This window comes from Rhea pennata, chromosome 15 (assembly GCF_028389875.1).
Source record: "Rhea pennata isolate bPtePen1 chromosome 15, bPtePen1.pri, whole genome shotgun sequence".
NCBI lineage: Eukaryota > Metazoa > Chordata > Aves > Rheiformes > Rheidae > Rhea > Rhea pennata.
Window position 1 is genome coordinate 7,833,199 of NC_084677.1, and position 25,745 is coordinate 7,858,943.

A 25,745-nucleotide genomic window follows, 5' to 3' on the forward strand; every position below is an offset into this window, starting at 1 on the left:
ATTTCTCACATTCCCAAGTGATCTCACTGGTAAACTATTGCCTAAACCTGGACAGAATTGAAAAAGATGATGATACACCTTAAAAGTAAATGTCTCTAATGAAGTCTGAAAGGATGTGAATTTTTTTCAAAGCTCCATTTTTCATTCAGTTTGAATGATGACAATTGTCTATAAAAATCAAACTCAGGCAAAACTGAAGGAAGGAAAAACATGCTAAATTGGTGTTATATGTTAAAAAATACATTTTAAGGTAATTATATTTCAGGTGAAAATGTAAAATAATTAAAATTTCCCAGAATACACTGTAAATACAGCTTGTATTGTATCTTGGTAACATTTAATGAATATTTAATCTTGGCTGTAATTGCCAATAAATGCTAAAATTAACAAGAAGTTTGGACCTGAAAGAAGCCTAGTCTTAAGTTCTAGAGAAGTTAGAAAAGCAACCTTCAGTGCAGAATTTATGCCTAGTCTCTTCACTGAGCCAAGGCAAATGGGTAAATACAAGTAGTCTGAGTTTTCCCGTATGCAACATTTTGTTACTATGCCACATTTCCTGTCTACTGAAATGTGCAGCCGCATTGCCTCACAAGTTTAAGTGATCTGTTGCTTTGTAATTGCAGTGGAGTAAAAGCTGTTCCCTTTCTTTTTTATTGAAGAGGTTTTATTGCAGGCTATATGCACCTTGAAGGAAGAAGAAAAAAAAGCAGGAAGTAACTTTGGTCAGAGCAGTGAGTAATCAGAGACAGCTCTAACAGTAGGTTTTCTTTCTCCTGAGATACATTTGGCCTGAGGCATTTGGCCAAACTAGATAAATGTCTGAGCTCTCAAGATCTTCAAACCAGATGGCTCATCCCACTTTCACAGGAACCTCCTGCTTCTATGGTCAGAGCTATCCTGCTTCCGTGGAGGCTAACTTGTGCTGAAATGCACATTTATATGGAGCTGCAACACTAAGATAGGATTTTTGAGATATCAAGATGAGCTGCTCTATATTAATTTATAGCTTATGTAACAGTGTGAATGAAAACCAGCTGAATTAAAACCATGATGGAAACTCATCCTTCAGTATGTACCTGAATGACAGATGGCTATAGGGAAGGATTAAAGCATCTGTCCATAACTTTACTAATGAAACAATAAGCCAAGGCAGCAATAGATCATTCCCTACTCGTGTACCAGGAATTTAACTTGGCTTGTTGCAAGATCACAGACTATAAAATGTAGTTAGAGATCATTCAAACTATGACTTGCAAAACGCAAGGACTGCTTTGAACTCAGTAACAGAAACTTAATCTTTTCCCACTGTTCAGCAGTAAGAACATTACAGCCCACTAACAGCCTTTTTTATCAGTTAGTGACTTTACAAGCACTCTTTATCAACCTTACCAGTTTGCAACATTCAGTAGCTATGTGATTACAGAAGTTGTAGTGGAGGGAGTTCTGTTGGTTTAAAGCTGGGAAATGCAGCCTTTATGAGAAGGCAGTGCATCTATCTGTTTTACAAGTCACAAGATGAATGAGAAGGATTCGGCAACCACTTTCACTTCTGTTTCCTCTGGATGGAATTTTTATTTCCCCCAGCTGATTATGTGTCCAGCCAGAATTCATGGTAGTAGTATGACATTCATCAGAAAGAGAAGGGAAAGTAGACACAACCAAGAGGAGAGGGAACATTACTGAATACTTTCAGCTTTGAGTAAAATGTGTTGCTATATAAATGCACACTCCTATGATGGTGAACTTTAGGGATTTTCTTAATAAGGACTGTCCCTCCTAGTCTTGATTTTGCAAGTTACTTACAACTTTTACTTTGGCTGATACCAAGAAAAGCTTAAAGCACGTAGCATTTCTCAGAAGGCACTACAAACCTCTTAGACCAGAGCTCAAGACAGAAAAATGCATAGACTGAGAGAGAACAGTGCTTTTTTTGCAGGTAGCCTATGTTGTAATTTAACTGGACAGCCAAAGTATGCTGCATCTCACCTATATACCTGAATGTTTGATTTTACCAAGACAGGGGGAGCAGTGGAAATGGGAAGGAGTAACTGAGGCCAGCCTACTCCCATCTGAAAGATGTCTGCCCTGAACTAGGAATTCTTTTATCAATGTGGTTAACCGTAGTTAACCATCTTGGATGGAGGAAAACGAGGGCACCAGAGGATATTTTTGTCATCACCCAGATGTTCACTGATTTGGCAAAGATGAGTGAGAAAGCGAATGCATCACCTGAGAGAGTGTGGATACCATACCTGACCGGAGCTGCCACCTTTTGGGTCCTCTGGTGGGTCCTGGAGCACCTTGTGTTCAGGGGTGAACCAGCCCCCCCCCGAGCTCCTGACATGGGAGGACCTCCTCCAAGGTACCAAAATGCAGCCAAATTGGTGGGCTCCGTCAAACAATGGCCTGAACCAGAAGATCATAGTTCTCTTTCTCTTAAAATCTATGAAAACAATGAAAGCAATAATACCCAATCTGTTGGTAATGTTTGCTAGTAATCAGTTTGCTAGTGATCACTGTGTTACATTTTAAAAGACTACAGATAAGATCTGGTTCAAGTACAGAGATCTGTAGTCAAGAAAAAGAAACTGCTGTATCCCTTTCACTTTCACCTTGCAGTTTCCTGTAAATGAGGCTGTAACTGGCAACGGAGCTCCAGCGCTCCAGCCAGGTTTGCCTTGCAAATCCGAGATTGTGTGCTGGCCTTTTCCATTCTGAGGTGTCTATTTCTTGAAATTCATATCAGCTCAGACAGAGCCACGGATCTTCAAATGTCCCTGTACAGGACTGTAAATTATTTGAATTTAAGTGGTTGATGTTTGGGACATCAAAACTGCAAAGCTGAAAGCAAAAATGTGTGCATGTTTTTGTGCCTGCTGTGCACAACCACTTCATGTTATTTGACATTTCCATGAATCTTAAGAGACTGGCTATACTCCAGTCTCCTACATGGCTCTTAAATTATTCACAGTTCCTATTGTGGATACTGTTGGCTTTCATAGCAGTGTGCACCACTGCAAGCCTGTTCCTCAGGTTCTGAAAGTAAGGCCTGCTGGTTTTGTGCTTATCATTTTTTGCTGCTTTTCATGACAAGCCAGAAGCTTGCCAAGTTACTGGTTTCAATAATTTTGAATCCTTGAAGAAACATCCTGGTTTTTGATTGTCCTAGAATTTCAAGTCTAAGTTTTTTTGTTCGGTTTAAAAGACTGCTGTATAAAAAGCTACATTTAAAAATAGCTGTTAGGTTGCACAACTATGTATGTTTTAGCCATCCAGCAAAACAAAACTCAAAACATATTTTGAATGCCATTTACTAATAATTATTTACATTTATTCAGGTAATTTTTTGTATTACAGTCCTAATCACAAGCATAATAGAAAGGTCACATTACACATACATTAGAAGTGAATTTAATATTTTCCTTTGGAGTGGGTCCTTTTCACAATTATTTCTTATGTTCCTCTGATTCATTTTGTTTTCCTATTTAGTTCATAAGACAAGGTCTAGATTCTCACTGGAATGAGCTAATGAACATCTTTTAGCACTAGTAGACATATATTCCTTAACAGAAACTGAGTACCAGCCCCCAAATTCCTGTCTCTGGATAATGTATATAATACAGTACTTATGGATCAATTATCAGTGACAGTTGTTCAAGACCTAGAATGCTGGCAATGAAAAGCTAACCTTCATTCCATCAAGTTCATATTTGACCCTGCTTATTCTGGACTTAGTGGAAAGACATGATTCTTAATCAGTCTGGAGAGCTTCAGAAAAATGTTTAATATCTGTATACAGCATACAAACTAGGACTTAGGATTAAAATCACTTAAATCAAGAAATGGAGGCAATTTGCAACATTTTAATGTCAAAATATATCTTAAAATGTGACATTTCCACATGAATCATAGAGGTCTTCTAAGCTGAACTGATGAGATGTCTCCTAGTTGGCTCATGCAGAAGTGTGTGCTTTGATTTTTTTCTAATAAATCAAACCCAGAAAGAAGCCTGAGATTGTAAAAGCATATTTCAGCAATTATACATTATATCTTCTCATTTAGCAAGAATTCCCTGAGTTTATTTACCATTTTTTATCTTCCAGCAGACATACTGAGAGATACATGGGCCTTGTATAGCCCTATACACTAATGCAGCTTTCATCCAAAATTAACACTATTGTGTTATTACAACATTTGTTCATCCATGCCAGTAATCAAGTGGATGATCTGCTAATTATATCTCTTAAAGTAATAAATACATTCTAAATTTGTAACTACCTGCATTTTTGAACAATGCTTTACATGATATGCACCAAACATGTAAGGAAGTGAAAAACAAGCTAATATAGGCCCCAGTCCATCTGAATACATAAAAATATGCAAGGGGGTTTAATGAGTAGATTTAATCAAAAGTTTTACTGCTGTTTATTTCCTCGTTTTCATATTTGAGCTTTTCCAGTCATTCAGCTGTTCCTTCTAAATTCATGCTCTGCTTTCCTGCTACAGAGAAGTGCTGGACAAAGTCATGCCTTCAGCTTTGATGCTGTCTTTTGCTTTCTGAAGCTACACCAGTGCCTTTCTGGTCAGCACTGAGCAGCTCTCTTCGCAGACAAGGCCATTTCTGCTCTTCTTTCTAGTGCTACCCTTAACACTGGTGACTCAGGAGACAGTCACTTCTGTGTCCTTTCTATCAAGCATCCACAGGCAAGCATGTGGGCAAAATTTTAGTCAGAGGCTTTCATAGAAAATAAATACAGACGTTTTACATGGAGATTGTCTGATCTCAAAATAAAATGTGATTACTCTAAAAGGAGTTTATATAGTTCTCCTTTCCTTACCGTGTCTTGTGACTTAAATGATATTCCAAGTTGATGTTCTATAGATCACGTAAAAAATAGTTTTATTCAACAATTCAGGAAGGGAATATGGGTACAAAACATTGACTGAAGCATTTGTAGTAGTGAAGAATATTTACTTTTTATACAATTTCTCAGTGATTAGGAAAGAGAGAAATATGCCAGCTGATTGGTCTGCGTGACTGCTTGACCTGTAGCTGCCACCGTAGCTGCTATGTACTCAATGCCTGTCTGCTGAAGACTCTGCAAAATACTCCTTTGCATCACAGCAGAGATGTAGGCTTCCTCGTCTCTTGCTCCCTATGAGTCCTTGCAGGCTCACTTCCACCTTTCCTCCTCAAATAGCTTGATGTTTGTCTTAACCTTCCAAAAGTTTTTTCCTGAATTAATGTAGGTGTGTGCTGAGTGTGAGATTAGTATAAAATTCCTGAGTTATTTTACTAAAACTTTGAACTCCTTTTAATTCGGTTCTAATATTTTGTTAATTTTAAGTTAATTTGACTGATGGTGTTGTCATGGCTTCAGTTTAAACAACAGGAGGCTTATAGGGAGAGATTGTACTTTGGCTGGACCTGAAAAAGATGATGACTGCTTGCAAATTTGACTATTAGTAAAAGGTCTTACCTCTCTGTACTAACCACTATACATTTATTTCATGCATGTTAGAACAGATCTTGAATACAGCAGTGCTGATGCATGCTCTGAAATGAGTGCAACTCTTAATGGCCTTTATGTACTTTTTTCTAGTATTTGATGCCTCAGAATTTAATTTTTTGAAAATGAAATGCCATTCTTCTGCCTGCTCCTCTTTGGGAGAATGATTCTATTCTCACTGCCACTGGATAAACTGGATGCTGCTGATGCTAATCAAAGTACAGTTATGTAAAGCCAGCTGCAATCAAGGGAGTCTTGGTGCTTGTCTGTATCCCCCTATGCTGGTTACGGTGGCTCTTCTTGCTAGGCTTCTCCTAAACAACCAATTCTTGTATGAAGTGAAATGTAGCCAGAAAGCTTGACTCGCTAAAGCCTACTAGCTACTGGCTTCACTTCAGTCAATATGAAAGATTTAACATTTTGGATGCCATTCATATTTTCTGTTTAAAAAGAGTTCTTTTTTGTTGTTGTTGTTGCTGATACAGGAGTTTGAATCAGTTCATCTGGAAGCCAGCTTTACAGACTACATCCAGAGCAGCACAAACACTGGTAAAATAAATCTACGATTAATTCTCCTTTTTATTCCTTTAATTGTGTCATAGTTATATTCCATAGAACACAAATTTATTTCATTACATACCAGCATATGTATAGCGTGGAAAAGACTAAATAGGTGACTCCCACTTCTGCAGAAAGTGACTGGAGCTCTGTAAGCATTTCCTCTAAATATTCTCTGTAAACGGAATGAGTCAGCTAAGTTGCGGAGTATCTCACAGTTCTCACAGCCTGTAGGCTACCAGTATCTCAACAGTTCTCACAGCCTGTAGGCTACCATGTGGAAGGGGTGTATGGTAACTGAGAGGGACAAAGGAGGAAAGGGGCCTGAATGCTGCACTGGATATCATTCATGTCAGAGTTGGTTCATTTTACCTTAGAGTGACTTTCATAGTTTTGGTAGCCCATCATTTGATAGCTATTATTACTCTTACTGTTGTTATTATTACTTGTATTGCTCACTTTTACCTGCCTTGTTCAAGGAACTTTTAAAATTTCACTTATTCAGAGCTACCCTTTAACTAAAACTTTGGCAGGTTTCACCTGGAGCTTTCATGTTTCAACATATGACTTGCCAGGTTCCAAGTCTTTTAAAATGGCTGGCAGAACATACATACATAGCATCTATATGTCAGACTAATCAGTCCTGAAGCAGAAATTACATGGAGCAGAAGTTCAGATTAGGGAGGCAAATATGTCTGACTTTCATCCCATTAATTTCTATCTGTTAACCCATTAACTTAAAATAACGAATTAAAAATCAATGAAGAGAAAGCCAGAAAATTCCCCTGAAGGATGAGAATGTTTTCCCCAGATTTGGTGTGTCCACATTGCATCTTTTGTACGGTACACAACAAACACCAGGAAGCTACTGCATTTTGTAATCTTGTCATTGTTTTGTATAGTTCAGTATGTCTTGTGCAATGTAAGAAAATACACATAAACCAGGATGGAGCTCCTAAAGGAGAAACTTTGCAGTTCCTCATCTGTGCCACAGGCATTCCTCCAATTAAGTCTCAGATGGTTACCAGGAAAAGGAAGATGGTTTGTTTCAGATCCTTTTTCTCATTTAGAGTAATGCATTTTTATACAAATGCATTGTATAAAATCTTATCATGCTTCTGTCATACTTAGCTCCTATATGCTGCTTCCTTTTACTGCAGAAGGATATAAAAGATGCAGTCATGTTACTTCATTGTTTATTCTGTGACTGTGCGCAGCCAGTGTCTGCATGGGCTAATAATGCTTTGCAGGACCTCCCAGTAGGACGCAGAGGTGGAGGGCTGCAGGGCCTGGGTTCCTCATGCCCAAAGCCTTACAGTTTCAGGGTTGCCATGGAAAGCATTTCTCTAGTACCTGTTTTACATCTGTGGGCCTGTTTTGATCTGTGTATTTATCAGCTCCATTATATGCTTCATAGTTTTCCTTCAGTTCATCTGTGGAGCATCCAGGTAGTCCTGTTTCTAACACAAATATTCAAAAATGCTAAGTTCTTAATTACTTGGATTCCAAATCTAAAAAATAAAAAATAAACAAACAAAAAAGAAAGCCTGTCCAAAGTCTAGTTGGTGACTTTGGGGTATTAGGGAAGAGAAAGAAATAAACTCAAGGTGCTTTTCTGCACACATTAAACAGTGGGCTAGGACAGAGCTGTTTAAAAACTCTTTGGAGGTAGAGTGAAAGACTAAAAATCTCACAACTTTTGCCCAAGGCAAAGAAGGATTTCCTTATTGTGTAAAACCAGCCTTTTCCTTTTAGCAAAGATTGGGAACAGAGAATTGCTTTCATTTTAAGCAGTGCAGTCGGTTAAAAGTGAGAGGGTAACAAGGTATGAACTGGACAGAAAAGTGTTCATGGTGCTGCTTCTTTGGCAATAGCTTTTTGTGGAAATCTTGGGTCAAATTCTTTTCTAAGTTCACTTGACATCATACAAACAAAATTGCTGGAGTAAGTGAGGGAGAACTTGGCTCCTGCTACATATTGAACTATCTCATCTTATCCACACCTTGTCTGATTTTTTTTAAACTCCTGCCATAACTGCATCATCCTCTCTCAGGTGCATGTTAGTGAGAGAAATAATGTCCTTGAAGAGTGGTTCAAAGACTGGCACACATGGCAGTAGCTGGCAGAAGACTGCTCTCTTCTTTTTAATCTGCACAACCCGAAATCTCTCTCCAATCTGAATATGCACTCAAATTTAATCTAGTGTAATTTACAACTTGTCGCTGCCTCTCCCGACTATATGCTGAGTTTCCTCTGCTACCATTAGCTTGGGATATGTTCTCTGTAGGATCAGCTCCAGGAAACACTTTCTCTGGAGGTATCATAGTTTTCGCTTAGCTACAAAATGTGTCTCCACATTGACCCAGGCAGTACTTTGATAAGAACTTTGTAAATAGTTCAGTATAACAGCTTTTTACCAAAGAGAAAGGATTTTCTGGTTATGGGGAAAAAATGCTTGGTTTAGCTTACCATCACTTCTGCTCTTCTGACGTGATTTCTCTAGGGAAAATCTTTAAAAGGGACCTTCAGTCTCTCCTGCAGATTACACTCGCCTAGGGGTCTTGCCATCATCTACAAACTTAATGGTTTAATAAGGATTAGGGCTCTCCTATTATACAGTAACAAATAGAAATACAATACTTTTATCAATATTTGGCACATTTAATTTTTTTTTATGTGAAACGAAATATTGATGCTGTCAAGTCACTGTAGCTTAGGGGCATAAATTACAAATGTTCTCCTCCTGTAAGCCTAGCTCAAATTTTGCATTCATATACAGTAACTATCTAATGTCTTTCTATTCCTGTAAGCCATACAATTTGATTGCCAGATTACCTGATTCTGTATCGAAATGGCTGTGCTTGGATGTCAGTGTTTTTATTGTTATTACCAATATTAGCTTTTATCCTTACTGTAAATGGTAGCAAAAAGTTAACTGCTTCCTTACACTATAAAAGCAAACAGGGCCCATTTAGAGAATGTCTCTAAACAGAAAATCTCTATGGAAAAAAAAAAAAGATATTCTGAGTACACAATTCATAATATATGATGAGTGAGTAGGGGGAAAAAAGGATTTTGGATCTATTTTGCTGCCCGAAACAAACTTTTTTTTTTTTTTTTTTTTTTAATAAAGTAACTAGCTATTTTAAATAGAGCACAAAATCTGCTTTAAATAAGAATGATTGCAGGAATGTCAGTTCCATATGTATTTTTATTGATGTTAACCTTTGCATGTAACAAAAATGGTGAAACTGAAGAATCAGTTCCCTTGGTTTTCGTGATTCTGTTACTTTTCTTTGTTCCATTTGCCTGCCTTTCCATTAGCTTATTTCTTGGCTTATTTTCTAAATGAAATATCAACCCACCCACCCAAAGGAAACCACAGCATTTCAGGGATTTCAAATTGAGGCAAAGTGAATTAGCCTGTCTGTAATATAAACAGATGCAAAAGAAAACAAATGCTTAAAGGCCTTGGAATTAAAGGCGGTGCTTCCAGCCTGAGGGCTGCCCCTGCTTTCAGTGTGTTATGATCATGATTTCCATGTAAGTATATACAAAAAAAAAAAAAAAAAAAAAAAAATCTTGAAAGCATCGCTGAGAAAATCAGCATGCATATTAGCTTGCTCTTTTCTCATGAAACTAGAGGATTTAAATCAGCTAAACAGTAGATAATGGAAATGATTATTTTTCTTGCTAAGCAGTGAAGAAATGCCTTGAGAAAAGACCTTGGATGGCCCCAGCAGCCTTGGCGGAGGCGAGCTTTACACTAACGTAGCCTGGGCTGGGGGCAAGTCTCCAGGGAGTCTTCACGCAAACAAAGCTGAGACACAGCAAGGGAAATCTCCTGCTCAAACCAAGTCACTGAATCGGATTTATACTAGCTTTTGCGTGAAAAGGAGTAATTCCTGACTTAAATTAGGGTGAAATGTGAACCAGGTAGCATAAAACGCTGGAGAGGCTTTTAATAAAATAATCAGTGGAAAAGGGGTGTATGTTGGTCTGGAGATAGTTGTGAAGTAGTTGAATGAATTACAGATTGTTTATTCAGCAAGTCTCAAACTATGGCTACTGCAGTATCTACACATAGGTGGTTTGCTGGGAGCAGGTGAATTATCCAGTATTGGCTTTTCCTGTTTGTAATTTGCATCAAAGATTAGCTAACCTCTATTACTTCCTTATTTTTCCATAGAAGCAATTCTTGCTTTTAACAGAGAAAGTTAAGTAGATGAGCTGATTATGTGCATCAGTGCACAGTTCATAGGAAGGGAGTATCTGCGTTACTATCTCCTTTGATTAGATGCGTGCTTGCTGACTGAGCCTTTCACCAGTGCTGTCAGTGAGCAGCTCTGGCCACTGCCAGAAACGCCACCGAGCGTTTTACCGGGGAACGCTACCGTTTATGCGTAAATAAAAGCGAGCGAAGAGGATACCGTCAAATAACCACAACAAAGACAGCACTTTCCCTCTATTGACTTTAGGGTAACTCAGGAGACTGCGGCCCGGAGCCTTCCTCGCTGCGGCGCCGCTCCCGTGAGGCGGCGCGCGCGGCGACCGTTACGGCCGTTGGCGGCTGCTGGCGCCAACGACGTCTCGCGGGGCGGGGCGCGCGCCGCTCCCCGCCCTCCGCCCGCCCCCGGCGGCGGCAGCATGGCGGGCGAGGCGCTGGGGCCGCCCGTGGAGGCGCTGGGGCCGCCCGTGAAGGTGCTGGCTGCCCAGCTGCGGGGCGCCGAGCGGGGCGCCGGCGGGACGTGGCAGCTGGGCCGCGCGGAGGCGGGCCGGGCCCCGCTGCGCTTGCGGGCTGTGTGGATGCAGGGCACTGTGCTGGAGGTGGAGCGCGGCGGCGGCGGCTCGGCCCGGCTGGAGGACGCCAGCGGCACCTTCACGGTGCTGGGGGTGGAGGAGGTGCCCAAGGGGCGGCCCTGCCTCAGCGCAGGTACCGGCTGGCGGGAAGAGGCAGGGGACGCCGGGGGTCCCGGACGAGGCCCCCCCCCGGCGTTGTGGGGATCCCCCCGGAGGTATGCCCCCCCCCGGGCATTGGGGCCCCCTCGGCGTTGTGCCCCCCACCTCGGGTGTTGCAGGCCCTCCTTGCACATTGTGCGTCTCCCTCCCCAGGGAGGGAACGGGCCAAAAACGGGCCATTGAGGCCCCCACAGAGGCATGGGACGCCCCCCCCCATGTGGCACACACACAGATGTGGCATGCTTAGGGGGTGCAGGGACACAGATGCTTACACACACACACTGCAGTGTGTGCCCGGGGTGTGTAGGCACCCTTGCGCACACACTTGGGATGAGGATGGCTCAGGGAATTCTGTGCTCTCCATGGGGCAGGAGCGTACGAATGGGCACGGAGGTAGGTAGGGTGCCCTATGCGGGGTGCATGCATCTGTTCCATTTTGTAATAGGCGCTTGCACCACGCTTCTTGTGGATATGCCTACAGGCTGGAGGCAGGAGACTCCTATGGCCTGTGTGCCACTGGGAACATACATGCTGGGAATGCTCCTCCAGCTTCCTCTGTGCCTGTTGCACATGGTGAGCTTCTGGGGCCACACTGGGCTCGCACAGCTGCAGACAGGCTGTGCTCACAGGTAGCCCTTGCTCAGAGAGGCGGCATCCTGGAAAGGCCATGCTGCTGTAGTGGTGCTAGAGCGAGCAGCATGTGCTAGGGAAGGGGGACGTGTGGGTAGTTACTAGTAATGAGACTTGTGTTGTCCTCACATGTGAGCTATAGTAAGGGTAGGGCCTGTTCTCAGGTCTCCAAAGTGGCAGGAAAAGTTTAATTGAGCTGGAGTACTTAGCCTGCGTTGTGAGGCCGGGACCAGAGTTCGCCTTTCTTTTCTTCCTTCACCAGCGCTGTTAAGTGAAGTAAAATGGAGCAAGTTCTGGACTGCAGCATCCAAGGAGTTCAGATGCCAAATACTCACTTTCCTTAACTTTCAGTGGTCTAAATCCACTCTTTCTCCACTCCTGTAATATAAGGAGAAGCTGTTGGCTGTATGTAGAAAATCTACTATGTACTGATGCATTTGTGGGTGTTCACCTAAGATCAGTCTAGTACTTCCTATGTTACTTGGGCTTAGATGCTTCTGGGATAAATCCTCTGCATATATTTATGGGTAGGAGTTGTTTTCAGCCATATATATAATGATCGGTTAGAAGTAGAAAGGTTTGGTAGTCTGTAACATTATAAGTAAATATATGATAAACTAGTCTTAGCCACACAGATAACAACGTCTTTTCCTCAAATTTCGTGCTAAGCAGTCTTAGTTCCTTCTATGAGCTTTCTTGCAAATATTGACATCTTTACTTCCAACTATTTAACTACTTGTTTTTAAATATTTTGCATTCTTCCTTAAAAAAAGAAAGAAAGAAAATACACCAGTTAATTTCATGGTATTTTGTTTGTTTTTCAGGGAAGTATGTAATGGTGATGGGTCTGGTGAGGTCCTGCAATCCTGAACCTCTTCTTCGAGCAATAAAGATGACTGATCTTTCTGAAAATCCAGTGCATAAGAATATGTGGAGCCTTGAAGTAGAGGATTTGCACAGAGTCATGCCCTAGAAGCTTTTTCTTCTGCCCGAAAGAATTGGAAATGTGATTTTTTGCTTAGTTATTATGCAGAGAATTGGGCTGTTCTGAGTATATGTGGTTTCAAATGTAGACTGAGAATGATGGATTTTAAAAATATATAATGTCTGTTTAAAGAAAAATGGTATAACTAATTAGAGCCCAAACAACAACCACTTACCTTGGAGTAAACGTCAGAGAGAAGTCAGGCTCAGAGTTAGGCTGAGACCTGTGCACGGGTGGTAGTGTTCATGATGTCCATGTCCTGTTTCACAATCTCTTCTTATACCAGCAGATTAAATCATATTGCTCAAATAAACATTAATTTGCTTCATTCCAGGTAACATATCTGTGTTGCCATGAATATTACATGTTTTTACATATGTTGATGTTTCTAGGATCATGAGTTTAAACGTAGTCACTCTTACAGTGATGCATTCTTGGCAGCAAAAGCTGCACAGAACTTACTTACATTACGAGGGTGAACTTGATGGAACTATGTGAACTCGAACTACATGGAATGAAGGCAGAATGTGTTTGAGTCCATTTAGACTGTGGTTGGAAATAACTTGGTCCGTGTTTTTTCTTTCTGTAATAACCATGACAGTATCAGACTTGTAAGACAGGTGTCTGTTTCTGATTGTAGGCATAGCCTTGTATTAAATACCTGTCTGGTTTCTGTGTTTCTGAAATACTGAAAGTGGTACAATAATAACCCACGTGTTCCAGTGAAGTGAAATGAAGTGAAAAGATGTGATGCAGAATTCCTTGGAACAGGTCCTCCAGGTTCAAGATGCAAATACTTTTACCATCTCACAAAATAAGATTACCAAGTCTAAGTGCACTTCTCTATATGAACGTTTCCTTTCTTGTTCCAGTGTATGCTATTTTTAGTCATTTAAGTAGTTATTAAATTTATTTATTTTTACATTTTTTTTACCTCTTCCTGTAAAAAGTAATGCTATGAAATCAAAACAAGCTCTCTGGAAAAAAGCAGAACTGATATTACTCTTATTTTCCAAACATTATGTTTCTCTGAAGAGAATTTGAGTCCTAAGTAAAGCACTGCATTATCCACGTGGTATAACTTTGTAGTTTCGAAGAAGGAGATTAGCAATCCAGTTAGGATGTATATTAGCTCTTGCATATATGAAGGGAAAATTTCCTCTAATTCTGTCCTATACAATTAATTTAAGACAAGATTAGGGTAGTGATAATTACATTAAAATTGTGGGATTGTTTTCAGATCATATGGAAATTAATTACTATCTTTAAGTAGACCTTTAGGTGAGAGCTTTAAAGATTAAGTATTCATTTTTGGATTTTTTTTTTTAAACAGGTACAAATTTCCATCGTTGAGTTTAGCATTCCAAACCAGGCAACCTCTGAGGCAGATGTACAATGGAAATCCTGTGCTATGAGGCCTTGATGATGAGATGCCAAGACAAATGTACCTACAGAATTTTGACATTATGGTAGTATTGGGCAAAAATCTATTTGTGGATTCCTGTAGCCTTTCAGAAACAATCCATGCTGTCAGCATATTGGCTGACAACCATGTTTAGCTGGCAGTAGGTAGCTACTCTTCCATCTGAATGCTTCTCAGGCCAGGAACCTGAAGTTCATTCCAAACCAAGTTCACCTTGGCATGCATTCTAGCTAGGCAGGAAAATCCTGGAAATAAGAGCTAAAAGCCCTTTCGCATCTGTGGTGGTGTCAGTAAATCTACAGCAGAATTAACTATGGTTTATAGCCTTGTTATAGTTAGTTAATATACAAGGCAGCAGTTACAAGGCATGGATTAATCTGCTGTTAATCCATCTGGGAATGATGGCTATTCACATAATGCATCTTGAAAGTTATGTTTCCTGAGGGTTGATTAAATATTGCTGATTTGGATTTGTGGAGGATTTCTCTGCATCCTTTACCACATTCTGTTATCCAGAGGCTCATGCGTCAGTTAAACTTTGTGTGTTTGGGGTTTTTGTGTTTCGTTTTTTTTTTTTTAATTTTCCTGATCGGTTGTTAACATACCGGTCCAATGCTGTTACTTAACTGTAAACAAGATCTAGAGCTCTTCATTGTTTGATTTGGGGTGTTTCATAACTGTATTTCTATCCATATAAATCCAAACATAAATTCTGATTGCAACCGCTGGAAGATTTTGCATACTTGATCCGTCTGAAGCTATAAATGTTGTTTGGCAGTTGATCAGAAGAAATCTGTTGCTTAACTTCTAAAAGGTCTGCAATTACAAACAGTAGTGCAATAGCTTTTATTGTTTTAAAGCCAAGATTAGATGCTTTTATGACAGTTCACAGTAAAAAGTGCTTTTCTAGGAACTCAAAACTAAAACAAGTTCTTAGCAAAGCTGAATGTCTAGCTGCTAAATAAATGACTTCTAGCGATTTCTTGACTTGGAGTTTAACTGGGCTTTAGCTATTGAGCGGCTGATGATTAGGCTGTGTGTTGCTCTGATGGCACTTACATCACCTAGGTTTATGGCTATAACTGAAATGCCTAGTCTCTGGGTTTTGTCTCGGGTGGAGAGTGACAGGTTCGCTCTTGGCACAGCCTGTAACAGCTCTGTAAAGAAGCTGTTTGTTTGGAACTGCACTGCTTTTTCTGGGTGGTGTGGATTCTCCCTGTTCCCAGTCTCAAACCTGTGTCTCAAGCAGGGAGGTGCCGGTGTCAAAGCTTGGTCTTTCTTGCTCTAAAATGCTTGGTTGTTTGGACTTTTTGAAGAGGGTGGAAAAATGCCTATGGATTGCAGGAAGGCTTCTGTTTGCACTGCATCAACGGTTTGCGGTATAAACATTTGCATGGTATATGTAAACAGCTGTGAACCTTGTAGTATATGAGCTAAATAAAAGCAATGTTAATAGTGACTTGTAGGTACTAGAAATAACACTTGGAAAAGTGACTAACCACTGTATTCTCTTGCAAGGCTGGTTGCTATGCTGTGTGCCTGTGTGTGTGAACCATGATGGGCATGAGTTACAGACGCAGAAGTTCCTGGGTTCTGATGAGCCAGGATGCACGATCTGAGGAGCCACTTATATTGTCTACATATTAGTAGATCCTAACTATTGGGCTATTTCTTAAATCGATTTTTCTGCTTTCTCGTAAGATATAGTTTGTATACTGCATTACCTTTATTATTTGAAGCATAACTATTTCAGTCGTTTAGAGAGTGAGCTCTTGAGTCAAGCTGTCCTGAAACATGCAACATTATCGGTAGTTGCATGCTACAAGTTTGGTCCAGATAAAGCCAGGGTAGTGCAGCAAAAATGACTATTTCAAAGCACTGAAACTGAAGATTTGAACTGAGAAAGGACTCAGTCAAATTCTCCCATGGGAATCCTTCCTAGAGGATCATATCCATGAAGAATCCCAAGGAAATTTTATTTGGTTTAGGAGATGCTTTTTTTTTGCTCTATATATCTCTTGGCATGCTCGCCTGTAAGATTGTTGGCATTGAGAATGATAGCCAGTCTTCAGGGACTTACTTACTACTTACAGAATGTGTATTTGTATTTTTGCTTCCTCACATAATCATCTTCTCTCCTTAAAGACTTGTCTGGTGGTGTAAGTGCCCTTACCCTCTAGCTATCATCTTGATGCTGTTACTGCAGGGGTGTATTATTTCCATTTTTGAATTTCCACGTGATTGATTAAGCTGTACTTTGGATGGTTTGCTCGTTTCACTAGAGGTTTAACAAAGTTCATTTCAATAATTACTTGCTCTGTGACAAACTACTGCCTGTTTGTTGTTAGTTATTTATTTTAGGAAACAGGCATGAAAAATAGATTGCCTTTCTTACCATTAGCAGCAGAGGCCCTCTGGCATGTGAGGACTTGGCTGGTAAGGCAAAAGTGCAGGGTGGGAGGAGAGACAAAACAAAATCCCTTTTAAAGCCAAGCTTCTAATGCTCTATTCAAATTAGGAACAAGATACTGGAACACCCCTCCCTCCCCCCCCCCCCAAATCATTAATCTGTTAGTCCTGGTCTGTATAAATGGTGCTTTGTACGGGCTTTGGCTACCAGGTTAATGCAACGTTTATTGTTGATTTGGTTAGGTGGGTGCTTGCTTGGGGACATGAGGGATGGCGTTTTCCATTGAACTAGGTGCTGTCACCACCTGCTGGTCATTCAGCCACATTAATAAGTAAGTAAGTAATCTGTACCAACACTGACTAACACGGATCTGCTGTGAAGTTTGGGGACTAGATGTGGTATGGAGCGCCTGTTTGATTTTTTGCATCTCTTAATGGAGATCTAGACAAAACTTTCATTTGAATAATGGGATGGTTTAGAGGCCTCTACCAATAGCTGGACACAATATTTGTAATTTAAAGTGTTTATTGGTGTTTAAATGGCTGTTTAATCACCTGTGGTATTTTAAATGCAGTCTCTTGTGTGCCACAGTAATGCCAGACTCATCCAGCGCCCCAATAGCTGCCTTCAATTCAGTGTTACTGGCTGCAGTTAGCATATAAAACAAGCTCCGCTTCTCTTTTCCATATTTGCACTGCAATTAGCATTAGCAATGCTTCTCAGTGTCTTGCTCTATTTGTTGACATGTCACTTTGTCCTTGTAACTTACTTAACTGTCAAAAGTTCCCCCCCCACCCCAAAGGTGTTTGGAATGAATGAATGGATTTAGTTATTTATTTATTTCTCCCCAAGGGAAAAACAATTGTCTGATTGTATCAGTGACACTAGCCAGGCTCTGCAAGTGTTGCTATAACTTGCTTGTCTGCATGAAGCACCTGGGAATCTCGTATGCCAGCAGAGACATGAGGCTGTCCTAGAGCTTCATCTGCTGAGCGAAGGCTCCCATCTGAAGCACGCTGTAGGAGTTACTCTGTGGAATGGTTTCTCTGCTAACGTTGTGAGTTAATTTTTCTTCTTAGTGCATGCTGCTGCTTCTGGATATCTATGCTGTCTGTTTGCAACTGCTTTATATAATCACAGCTGGTGAAGTGATTATTAAAACATCCATGTAAGCGGTTGGACAAGCTGTAATCAAGAGGAACTGTTGCTACTAATTAGCACTGGGCGATTTTGCACATATTATGCATAGGAGAACCAACCTTGTGGGGCCTCTTCTGGAAAAGCAGAGGGGGGCTGTGTTTATGCTTTAAAGGCATAGCGCTTATCAAATCTGGTGCTTTTCTGGTCTGGCAGCTCCAGCCAGACTTGCGATTGGTAACTATTTGCAAATGTAGGTGCGGTCCAGGTTGTAGCCATGAGATAATGTGACAATGGATGACTTGGTTCTTACCTTTGGAATGCAGTAAATTAGTCTGTACTTATGGTACAAAACCAAATAGTAATCTGTACTGCCAAATGCTAGGAAAACTTAATACCCACTGGATGTTTTGGACTCTGTGTATGTGCCAGCATCGTGTTCTTTTTTGCATGCTGGGGCTTCAGCTGTAATACAAGGAAAGTGTCAGAGTGTGTTTAATTTTCTGCTATTAGCTTATGTTCACTGTACTGTGAACATACTAGTGCTGGAACCAGCAGCAGCATAGACAATGTTATGTGCCTAAAAGCAGCATACTCAAGATAACTGAGGCCAGCTGGTATTTCTGTCTCTATGCAGAGGAGTTTTTCATGAGAGCTCAGACACTTCTAATTCTGTAGATCAGGACAACTTTATTGTTACAAATTATCAGTAAAAATGCATACAGTGTAAAAACAAGGAAGTAAAATTATCAACACGTAACAGTTCAGAACTCTATTATTTCAATGTATGCATATTCTTATGCAAAGGTATGAAGGATTTTGTTATGTTAAATTTCTCTGAGGAATAAGCACATTCCTGGTACTGTGTGGGGAAAAGTGTGTCTCATTTATGCATTTTTTTTGATTAGTATACTTAAAATATGGAGAGTAACAGCTGAGACACTTTCACCTAAGGTATTTATAGATACACTACTGTAAGACTACCTTATGAGTAAGATAGGTATATGTCCTAACATATAAACTGACTTCTGAGAAGATAACAGCCTAAAGACATGAAGGAAGAATGTGAAACTGGTGAAGAGATACCAAGAAGGCTGTTTTTCTTAACGGTGTGCATACTGATAAGGGAAAAATCAACTAGGATAGAATAAGAAAACGATTAAATGCTTTATTTACATTTTTTAGCCATCTCATTCTTATCTTGGCCTGCCTACATATTGGGGCACTTCTTTGGAAAAAGGTCAGTTTCTCCAGAATTTACTGTTAAGTGAGTTTCAGTTCTGGAGAACAAGACAGCATTTTTGTGCAGGTTTAAAGGCAATATGCTGCTTTCACAAACCAGCCATTTACACTAATATGAGATGGAAAAGGTTTTTTTTTTTTGATCTTTCAAATGTACTCGTTATGGCTTAATGCTTGTGAGGAAGCAATCCTGCAACTGAATGGGAGAGGTTGTAGGGTATTTTTTTGTTTGTTTTTAAGTAGTTGATATTCTCCTGTTTGGTTTCTTTTGACTGATTACAGTTTCTTGTCATTGTACTGAAATCACTGCTCTGGTCTCACGGTTTTTCTGGGTGAAAAGCTTTCTTTCATATGCTTCATATTCATAGTCATAACACTTAAATTCATTAACAGTTGAACTGGTTTCTCTACTGTTGCTTCTAGCTGGTCTACCCAAATGGTTAGTTTATTTTGGATGCTGGAAGGGCTTTCATCTTCAGGGCTGGTATCTGCTATTCAGAATAAACTCAAACTGAAATGAAGAAGAGATGAAATCTAAGTAAGTGTTTAATAAGCTCTTAAAGGATTAAAAATAACAAGAGACATGTAGTACAAAGGAAATCTATAAAAGGGAAAAATAGTATCAGACATTATTATGACACTGTCACAAAGCTGGGGAAAAAAGTACTGCAGAATTTTAGCTGCAAGTATTATTGCTGTTAGTGTGGTTAACTGAGCTTGTGATCTTCTACAGTTCCAAAACCCTTTCCTCAGAAATGGGTAATGTAAACTAGAAGCATTAGTTGATTTCATTCTTGTTTGAAAGTATATAAATTTGAAAATACATGGATCTCATTTAAAATGAAAAAAGGTACAAAAATATGTTACTGTTCATATACTTTATATACAGTTTATATAATATGAATTGCTGATTATTATATGAAACCAAATAAATTATTCAGACAAAAAAAGATTGAAAACAAAAATGGTATCTGAAAAGTAGAATTCAAGAGGACAATTATTTTATACACTTCCAGTGCCTCTTCTACAAAGCTAATTAGGAGGAAATAAGAAAGTCATTAGGGAACATGAATCAGGGAGGTTATTGTGTCCCTCTGAGTGAATACCAGAAAGGATAAGAAAAACAGAGGAGGAGAAGGAGGAAGAATTCCAGGAATAGAATCATTTTTGCTTATGTCTATAGTGAGTTTTATTATCTGATTTCCTCATATGATACTGAGTAATAACCATACATGGTAATAGAGCAGTGCAAATATTCAGAAAAAGAAATGGAAAATTACCATTGAGGAGGAATTTCCACAGGGACAAAATTTCGGTTGCACAAGTGAACAAATGCTGCTGCTAAGCTGCAGGCAGCTTTCAACTCATTTGATTCACAGGTGTCATACAGACACATGCTGTAGAATGGTTCGGGGTCCACCTTAAATACAAAGCAGTTTTGTTTTGGTGTTTGGTATACAGAGTAAAAGTATGCCTCTCTTCTGCCCGCCAGACTCTCCCTTGACGTGAGAACAGAAAAATCTCACCAGTCAAGAACTGAAAAGGAGGTCTCAGTTCGTTTGTTGATTTTTTCCTGCCAACTCCCCCACCCCAGGTCTCCCTTGTTAAAATATTCACAGAGCATCTCAATTCACTAGCTGATTTTCAGGTTTTTACTTGTTTTTCCAAATTGTAGACTCATATGCTAAAGAGTATTGTGAAGTCATGCCACTATTTTGTAGCTCTCAGGGACCCTACTTTATGGTGATAGACACTTTTTTTTAGTTCTAGATTATTCTGATTAAAGTTATCTACAACTAAACTTTATCCTCTCAATAATTAATGCATACAGCTCTGAAATACGGTGTCTGGGCATTCAGATAGTTCACTGGTGACCCCAGTTATACTTACAACTTTGAAGCAGTTCCTAAGAAGAGAGTGAGCTTTTTCAAAAAGCACTTCACAGACACTTTGCTTAGCTGTCCTGGTACATGGCTGCACTTTCTTCTGTATGAGACTGCACTTGTTCACCTGAGAAAACAGAATCAAGCAACTTTTTTTTTAACATCACAGTGCACGCTCAAGAGTGAGACAGTTTGGAAGAAGATACCGGCAGCTCACTGCACTGCTCTGTGTAACATTTATTCATTAAGATTGAGAAGTGCCTTGCAGTCTTCATAAATGAAACAAAGTATCTGTCTTGCTTATAAATATTACATATTACAGACATTGTTTCCTTTTTCTATTGATTTTGTTATTCATTAAAGGATTTTGGTGGGTGGCTGCTGACACAGTAAGTAGTTGGCTTGCAATCTTTGAGTTTATAAATGATAAATTAAAGTTGTGCTTTTACTAGAACTTTCTGTTGGAGAAAAATTCTGTATATCCTTATTAGGACATTAATATGCAATATATAACAAGAAGGCTTTAAGAATAAAAACGTCCGTACAACTACAAGCATTTCTGGTAAATGAAATGTGAATGAATTTTGTTGTACATGGTTTAGGTCAGGTCCTTTACCTTTCCAGTTAAGAGCTAATAATAAGAAATATTAATAGAATCAGCAATAAGCAGCATTTGCTAAAGTTTGTTATGATTTATTTTGACTGAACACTGCTTTTAAGATGTTGTATCAGATCAGTTTTTTTTTTTTTTTTTTTAGATCAGTCATGTCTTTAGATGCCAAAGCACTGAATTTAGAAGACCTATTAGAAAAATGTAAACTCAAGTTACTGAAATGTAATTAAGGAAAAAATTTTAATTGCCAGTTTAACTTCCCACATAACCCTCTTCCTGAAGGGATCAGACATTTGCAAAGTTCCTTATTAACTTCATTTTGTACAGCAACTGGTTTTGTAACACTAGAACTTCACTGATTCTATTTGCAAGGTCAATTTATGATGTAGGCTAAATAGTAATAAACTCCCAGTAGTGACTTTCCAGTCTGAGTTTGTAATTCAATGCAAGATTACTCCTACAAGGCAGAAGGATTGACTGCTTTTACTTCAAGCTTAGATACTTGGCCAGATTTAACTTGATTGCTTTCTTACTTTCTGTAGTACATACATTTTGTGGTAAAAATTCTGTTCAGGAAAGACACTTGCAAGCATCCAGTTTATCAGCACAGGTGAATATACTGGCTATTTAAACTAGTAAACTATTTCTGGATTATCATCCCTTCCTACCTCTTTAGAAAAGTTTCTAAGACTTGGTAATAGTTCCTGACTTGGTACATTTGTATTTCTGGCCATTGCTTTAATGATGTATGACAACAGTACATTATCAGCAAGTCAATCTTCTTAATACTTTTTTTCTGAACAAGATATGACTGCAAGCAGCACAGAGTTCAGCTAGTGTCATCTATAAATTCTTCTTGGCGGTGCGCAGCACTGCGAAGATGCTGTGTGGCACACAATGAAATGTACTGCTCGATAGTGGAAGCACAGCCGTTAGGACATCAGCCACTTAAAGAAGGTCATCTGTGCCTCCCCCGCTTGTTTACGATGGTGAGTTTCTTAGGTATTACTTTTAATTGATTTTTATTTCTAGTACAACTTCTCCTTTGGTTCTTTGGTTCAGGTGATTGCATTTTACCACTAGATAGAATGAAAGAAGGTAGTAATGTATTAGAAGTTAATATCTGTAGCAATTAAGAAAGCTATACTAGCAGTCAGTCACATCACGATCCCATCCCATCGCTCACAAAAACATAATCTGGAAAATCACTAGATGCAACTCTCCAACAACAAGGAAGAGTACAAGAAACTTGAAGCTATCATCGTTCTTAGGTAAAGTACTGATTTTTTTCTTTGTAGTAAAGTTTCAAATTATGTTTCAAGGGATTTAGAGGAATAAATACTTATCATCAACACAGCTTGAAAGCACAGTAAGGTTACATTCTGAGTTTGTTCAACTGTATTCACCAACTGCTGTGTACATGTGCACATTTTTGTGTTTAGATTATCTTCCTGTGATTGATAAATTCCATTAATTAAGTTTTAGTGTCTCTGAAGCAAAGAAGCTTATAACATTACTGCTAATTTAAGATAGCTGTAAGAAGTCCTTTTATGCTACCTCATAACTGAATCAGTTACTGCTAACTCTCCAAAAAATCTTGGCACTCAGTGGTTTGTGGATGGAGAACAGAATGTGTGGATGAAAAGCAGAAAGACAAAAAAGTTGATTAAGAGGCTCAGCAGATCCAGCTACAACAAACAGCTCTGAGGATCGCTTTGAGAGCAGTCATGCAATAAAGTATGGCCTGGTGGACAGACATGAGGACTTGTCCAGGACTTAGAGGGACATAACCACATGCTTCCACATTCCAGAAAGAGGACTGTTTTTAGTAGGAATCTGTCACAGATGCTTGATTCCACCATCAGTTTCTCCTAATAGTAGAAACAACCCTTGTGCTGTTTCTAAGCTTACCACTTAGGCCAAAAATCCTTACTAACACCCTCAGGGAATTATTCTCGTTTTGCTTTTTGAAAAAATGTACAACTTTCTCCCTAGTTAAGGCAGGAAAACAAAGTATATAGAGTATGCAATATCTAGCTTTAATTCATCTAGGTAAGCCAAAATAGTAGGTCTCATGTTGTCCTTTGTGCTCCAGCACCATAGGTAACCTGCATGGAAAGAAGCCCCTCAGATTGTTACCTGCCAGCTCTGTGTGAATTCTTGTACGTTGTCAGTGAAGGAATGATTAGGAAGTATCCATTCATTCCTTGCTTCATTATCATTGGTACCAAAAAGCCCAGCTGAAATACCTGGAATGGAATTAAAATGAGGTAAGGTAGGAGTGGTCACAAGTAGACACAGGGAAATTTTAGATGCTATTTCTGGACTCTGATTATTCCTCGCAGCAGAGCTGAACTGTAAATCCAGAACAAGGAAACTATGCCCAGGCATACATTATGGATCTTTCTAAAACTGCAGGGGCAGTTGGTTGTTCATTTGTGTCTTCGGATGAGATAAATGAGTATATATTCTCTGCTAGATTCAGTGGTATGAGTTTTAGAACAGTTTGGGGCACTTAGAGCTGTTTCAAGCATACCAGAAAAAGCTGAAGCTTTTAGGCCTCAGTCTTTCATGTCTTTTTAGGTTTGACAAGCTAAATCTACTACACAGCAGTGATTCTCAGACAGGATTGAACTGACTGTATTACATCTATGCTCTAGTTCCAGCTGCTTTAGTGCATTGAAACTACAGTAATCTAGATAAACACTTGCTGCTCTTACGGGACTGCTGTATAATTGTGCTGTTTGACAATAACTGAGAACACATGGTGCCATTTCCCAGGTATGTATAAACAAAAGTGGGAAAAAGAAGTGAGGGACAACCCACATGATAGAACTAAAGGTGGTAGAATTCAGAGGTACAGAAAAAACAACTGCCAGCTGGCAAAGCTGCATGACTGATACTCACCATGGTGCCATCCAGCCAGAGTGACAGTACAGAGATCATACTGAAAGTCGCAAGAGATGGAAACTCCGTTCTGATCAGACATTTCTATTTTGTTGGTTTCACTCCTTGAATCAGTGGTATTCTTTTCAAGAGATCGATCCATTCCTTGGCAGTTCTGTTCCATAAAGGAGAAGTTATGTATCTTGGATATCTGTATTAAAATGAAAATGCAATTTCAAATATTCCAAGTATGCCACAGTGAAAGTTACTATTTCTGGTTATGAACTAGCTCAGTGTAGGTTTGCAGGTTGGCTCGTGTCAATTTTGCCCATCCCAGAGTTAGGGAATGAGAACTGGGTTATAGGATACCCTGAAAGAGCAGGGAAGCACAAAGCCTCCCAGATCTGCTGTGGTTATGGGTCCAGTTTATCCACTGTATTTTTGCTACTGCCATTCTCTTGGACCATGTAACAGGAAAGCTGAAAGGTTCATTGAGCTTCTCTTATTTTGAGGAAGTAGAGAGAAAAGCAGCAGCCCCTGAGTTACATTTTTTTTTTGGGGGGGGGAAGTTATTTTATGATATGTTACTAGGATTCACTTATTATAGTAAGTGAGCTGTTCTGATCTATGTTTGGAGTTTTTAATACTTTGAAGAATGCTTTTTTTGGGGGGGGGTCAAAGATAATTTCTGGTCTGGAAAGGAAGAATGTTTGACTGTTCCCTCTTACCTTCAGTCTTGGGTAGATATTGATCACAGTCTGGTTCATCTCCACATACAGTGATCTTGAGTTATTAATTTCCTGGTTTAGTATTACAGTGAAAGTATTGTGAACAAAATCCTTGGCAAGGAGCACACTGCACTTTGATTCCAAATCATAAATTTTTCCATCAAAAGTCACAAGATGCTTGTTCCCTATTAACATAGCATGATCTAGATAAAGATATTTCAAGGGAAACATCAGTGAACTGACCACAGAGCAGGAAGTGTTAGGCTACTACTCGCTTGCTGTAATATGAACAGCTACTGATTGGCTTATTCCTAAAATAATTTTCCAAGCTATCAGCACATTTTTAGTTAGTTATGAGTTGCTCTGCAACAGAAACTCCTCCAGAAAGGGAATAATCCAATAATTTATTTTCCATTGTAGATCAGCCTGAGTATCCTAAAACTTTGGGAAATATAAATCAGGATTCAAAGCTCCTCTTGATTTACAGTCATGTTACTTGATACTCTTTCCCACTGCCCCTAAATATACATTATACATTGCTATTCAGAAAAGAGTATGAGTATTAAGCGTCTCCAAAAAAATATCCTCTCAAACTAGATAATCTCACATAGTTACACTGCAAAAGCACTGCAGATATACTTTGACTATTTGGTCACTAGGAACTGCTCTCAGTGCCCTCCACTGTGTCTCCTTACTGGAAAGAAGCCATCAAGAATGTCTCTTTCTGGAAGGTCCATTATCTACAAAGTGACAGTTGGGACTGAGCACACTTAGCATTAGC

At 39.4% G+C, this 25,745-nt stretch overlaps 2 protein-coding genes across 2 annotated transcripts in view; one reads left to right on the forward strand and one right to left on the reverse strand.

Annotated features, from left to right (window-relative positions):
- The first annotated feature begins 10,696 nt into the window (after positions 1–10,696).
- On the forward strand, positions 10,697–13,328 carry RMI2 (RecQ mediated genome instability 2). Its single transcript, XM_062588817.1, has 2 exons — positions 10,697–11,001; positions 12,482–13,328. The coding sequence occupies exons 1-2, from the start codon at positions 10,716–10,718 to the stop codon at positions 12,628–12,630; spliced, it is 435 nt and encodes a 144-aa protein (XP_062444801.1). The 5' UTR covers positions 10,697–10,715; the 3' UTR covers positions 12,631–13,328.
- A 5,648-nt stretch (positions 13,329–18,976) lies between these two features.
- LOC134147453 (uncharacterized) overlaps positions 18,977–25,745 on the reverse strand; it is a 95,476-nt gene continuing 88,707 nt past the window's right edge. Inside the window, exons 65-70 of the mRNA XM_062588600.1 lie at positions 24,965–25,167; positions 24,258–24,447; positions 23,490–23,599; positions 20,745–20,864; positions 20,135–20,274; positions 18,977–19,365 (exon numbers count right to left, since the gene is read on the reverse strand). Of these exons, the coding sequence (XP_062444584.1) occupies positions 19,350–19,365; positions 20,135–20,274; positions 20,745–20,864; positions 23,490–23,599; positions 24,258–24,447; positions 24,965–25,167 (779 nt within the window). The 3' untranslated portion in view covers positions 18,977–19,349. The remainder of the gene's footprint in view (positions 19,366–20,134; positions 20,275–20,744; positions 20,865–23,489; positions 23,600–24,257; positions 24,448–24,964; positions 25,168–25,745) is intronic.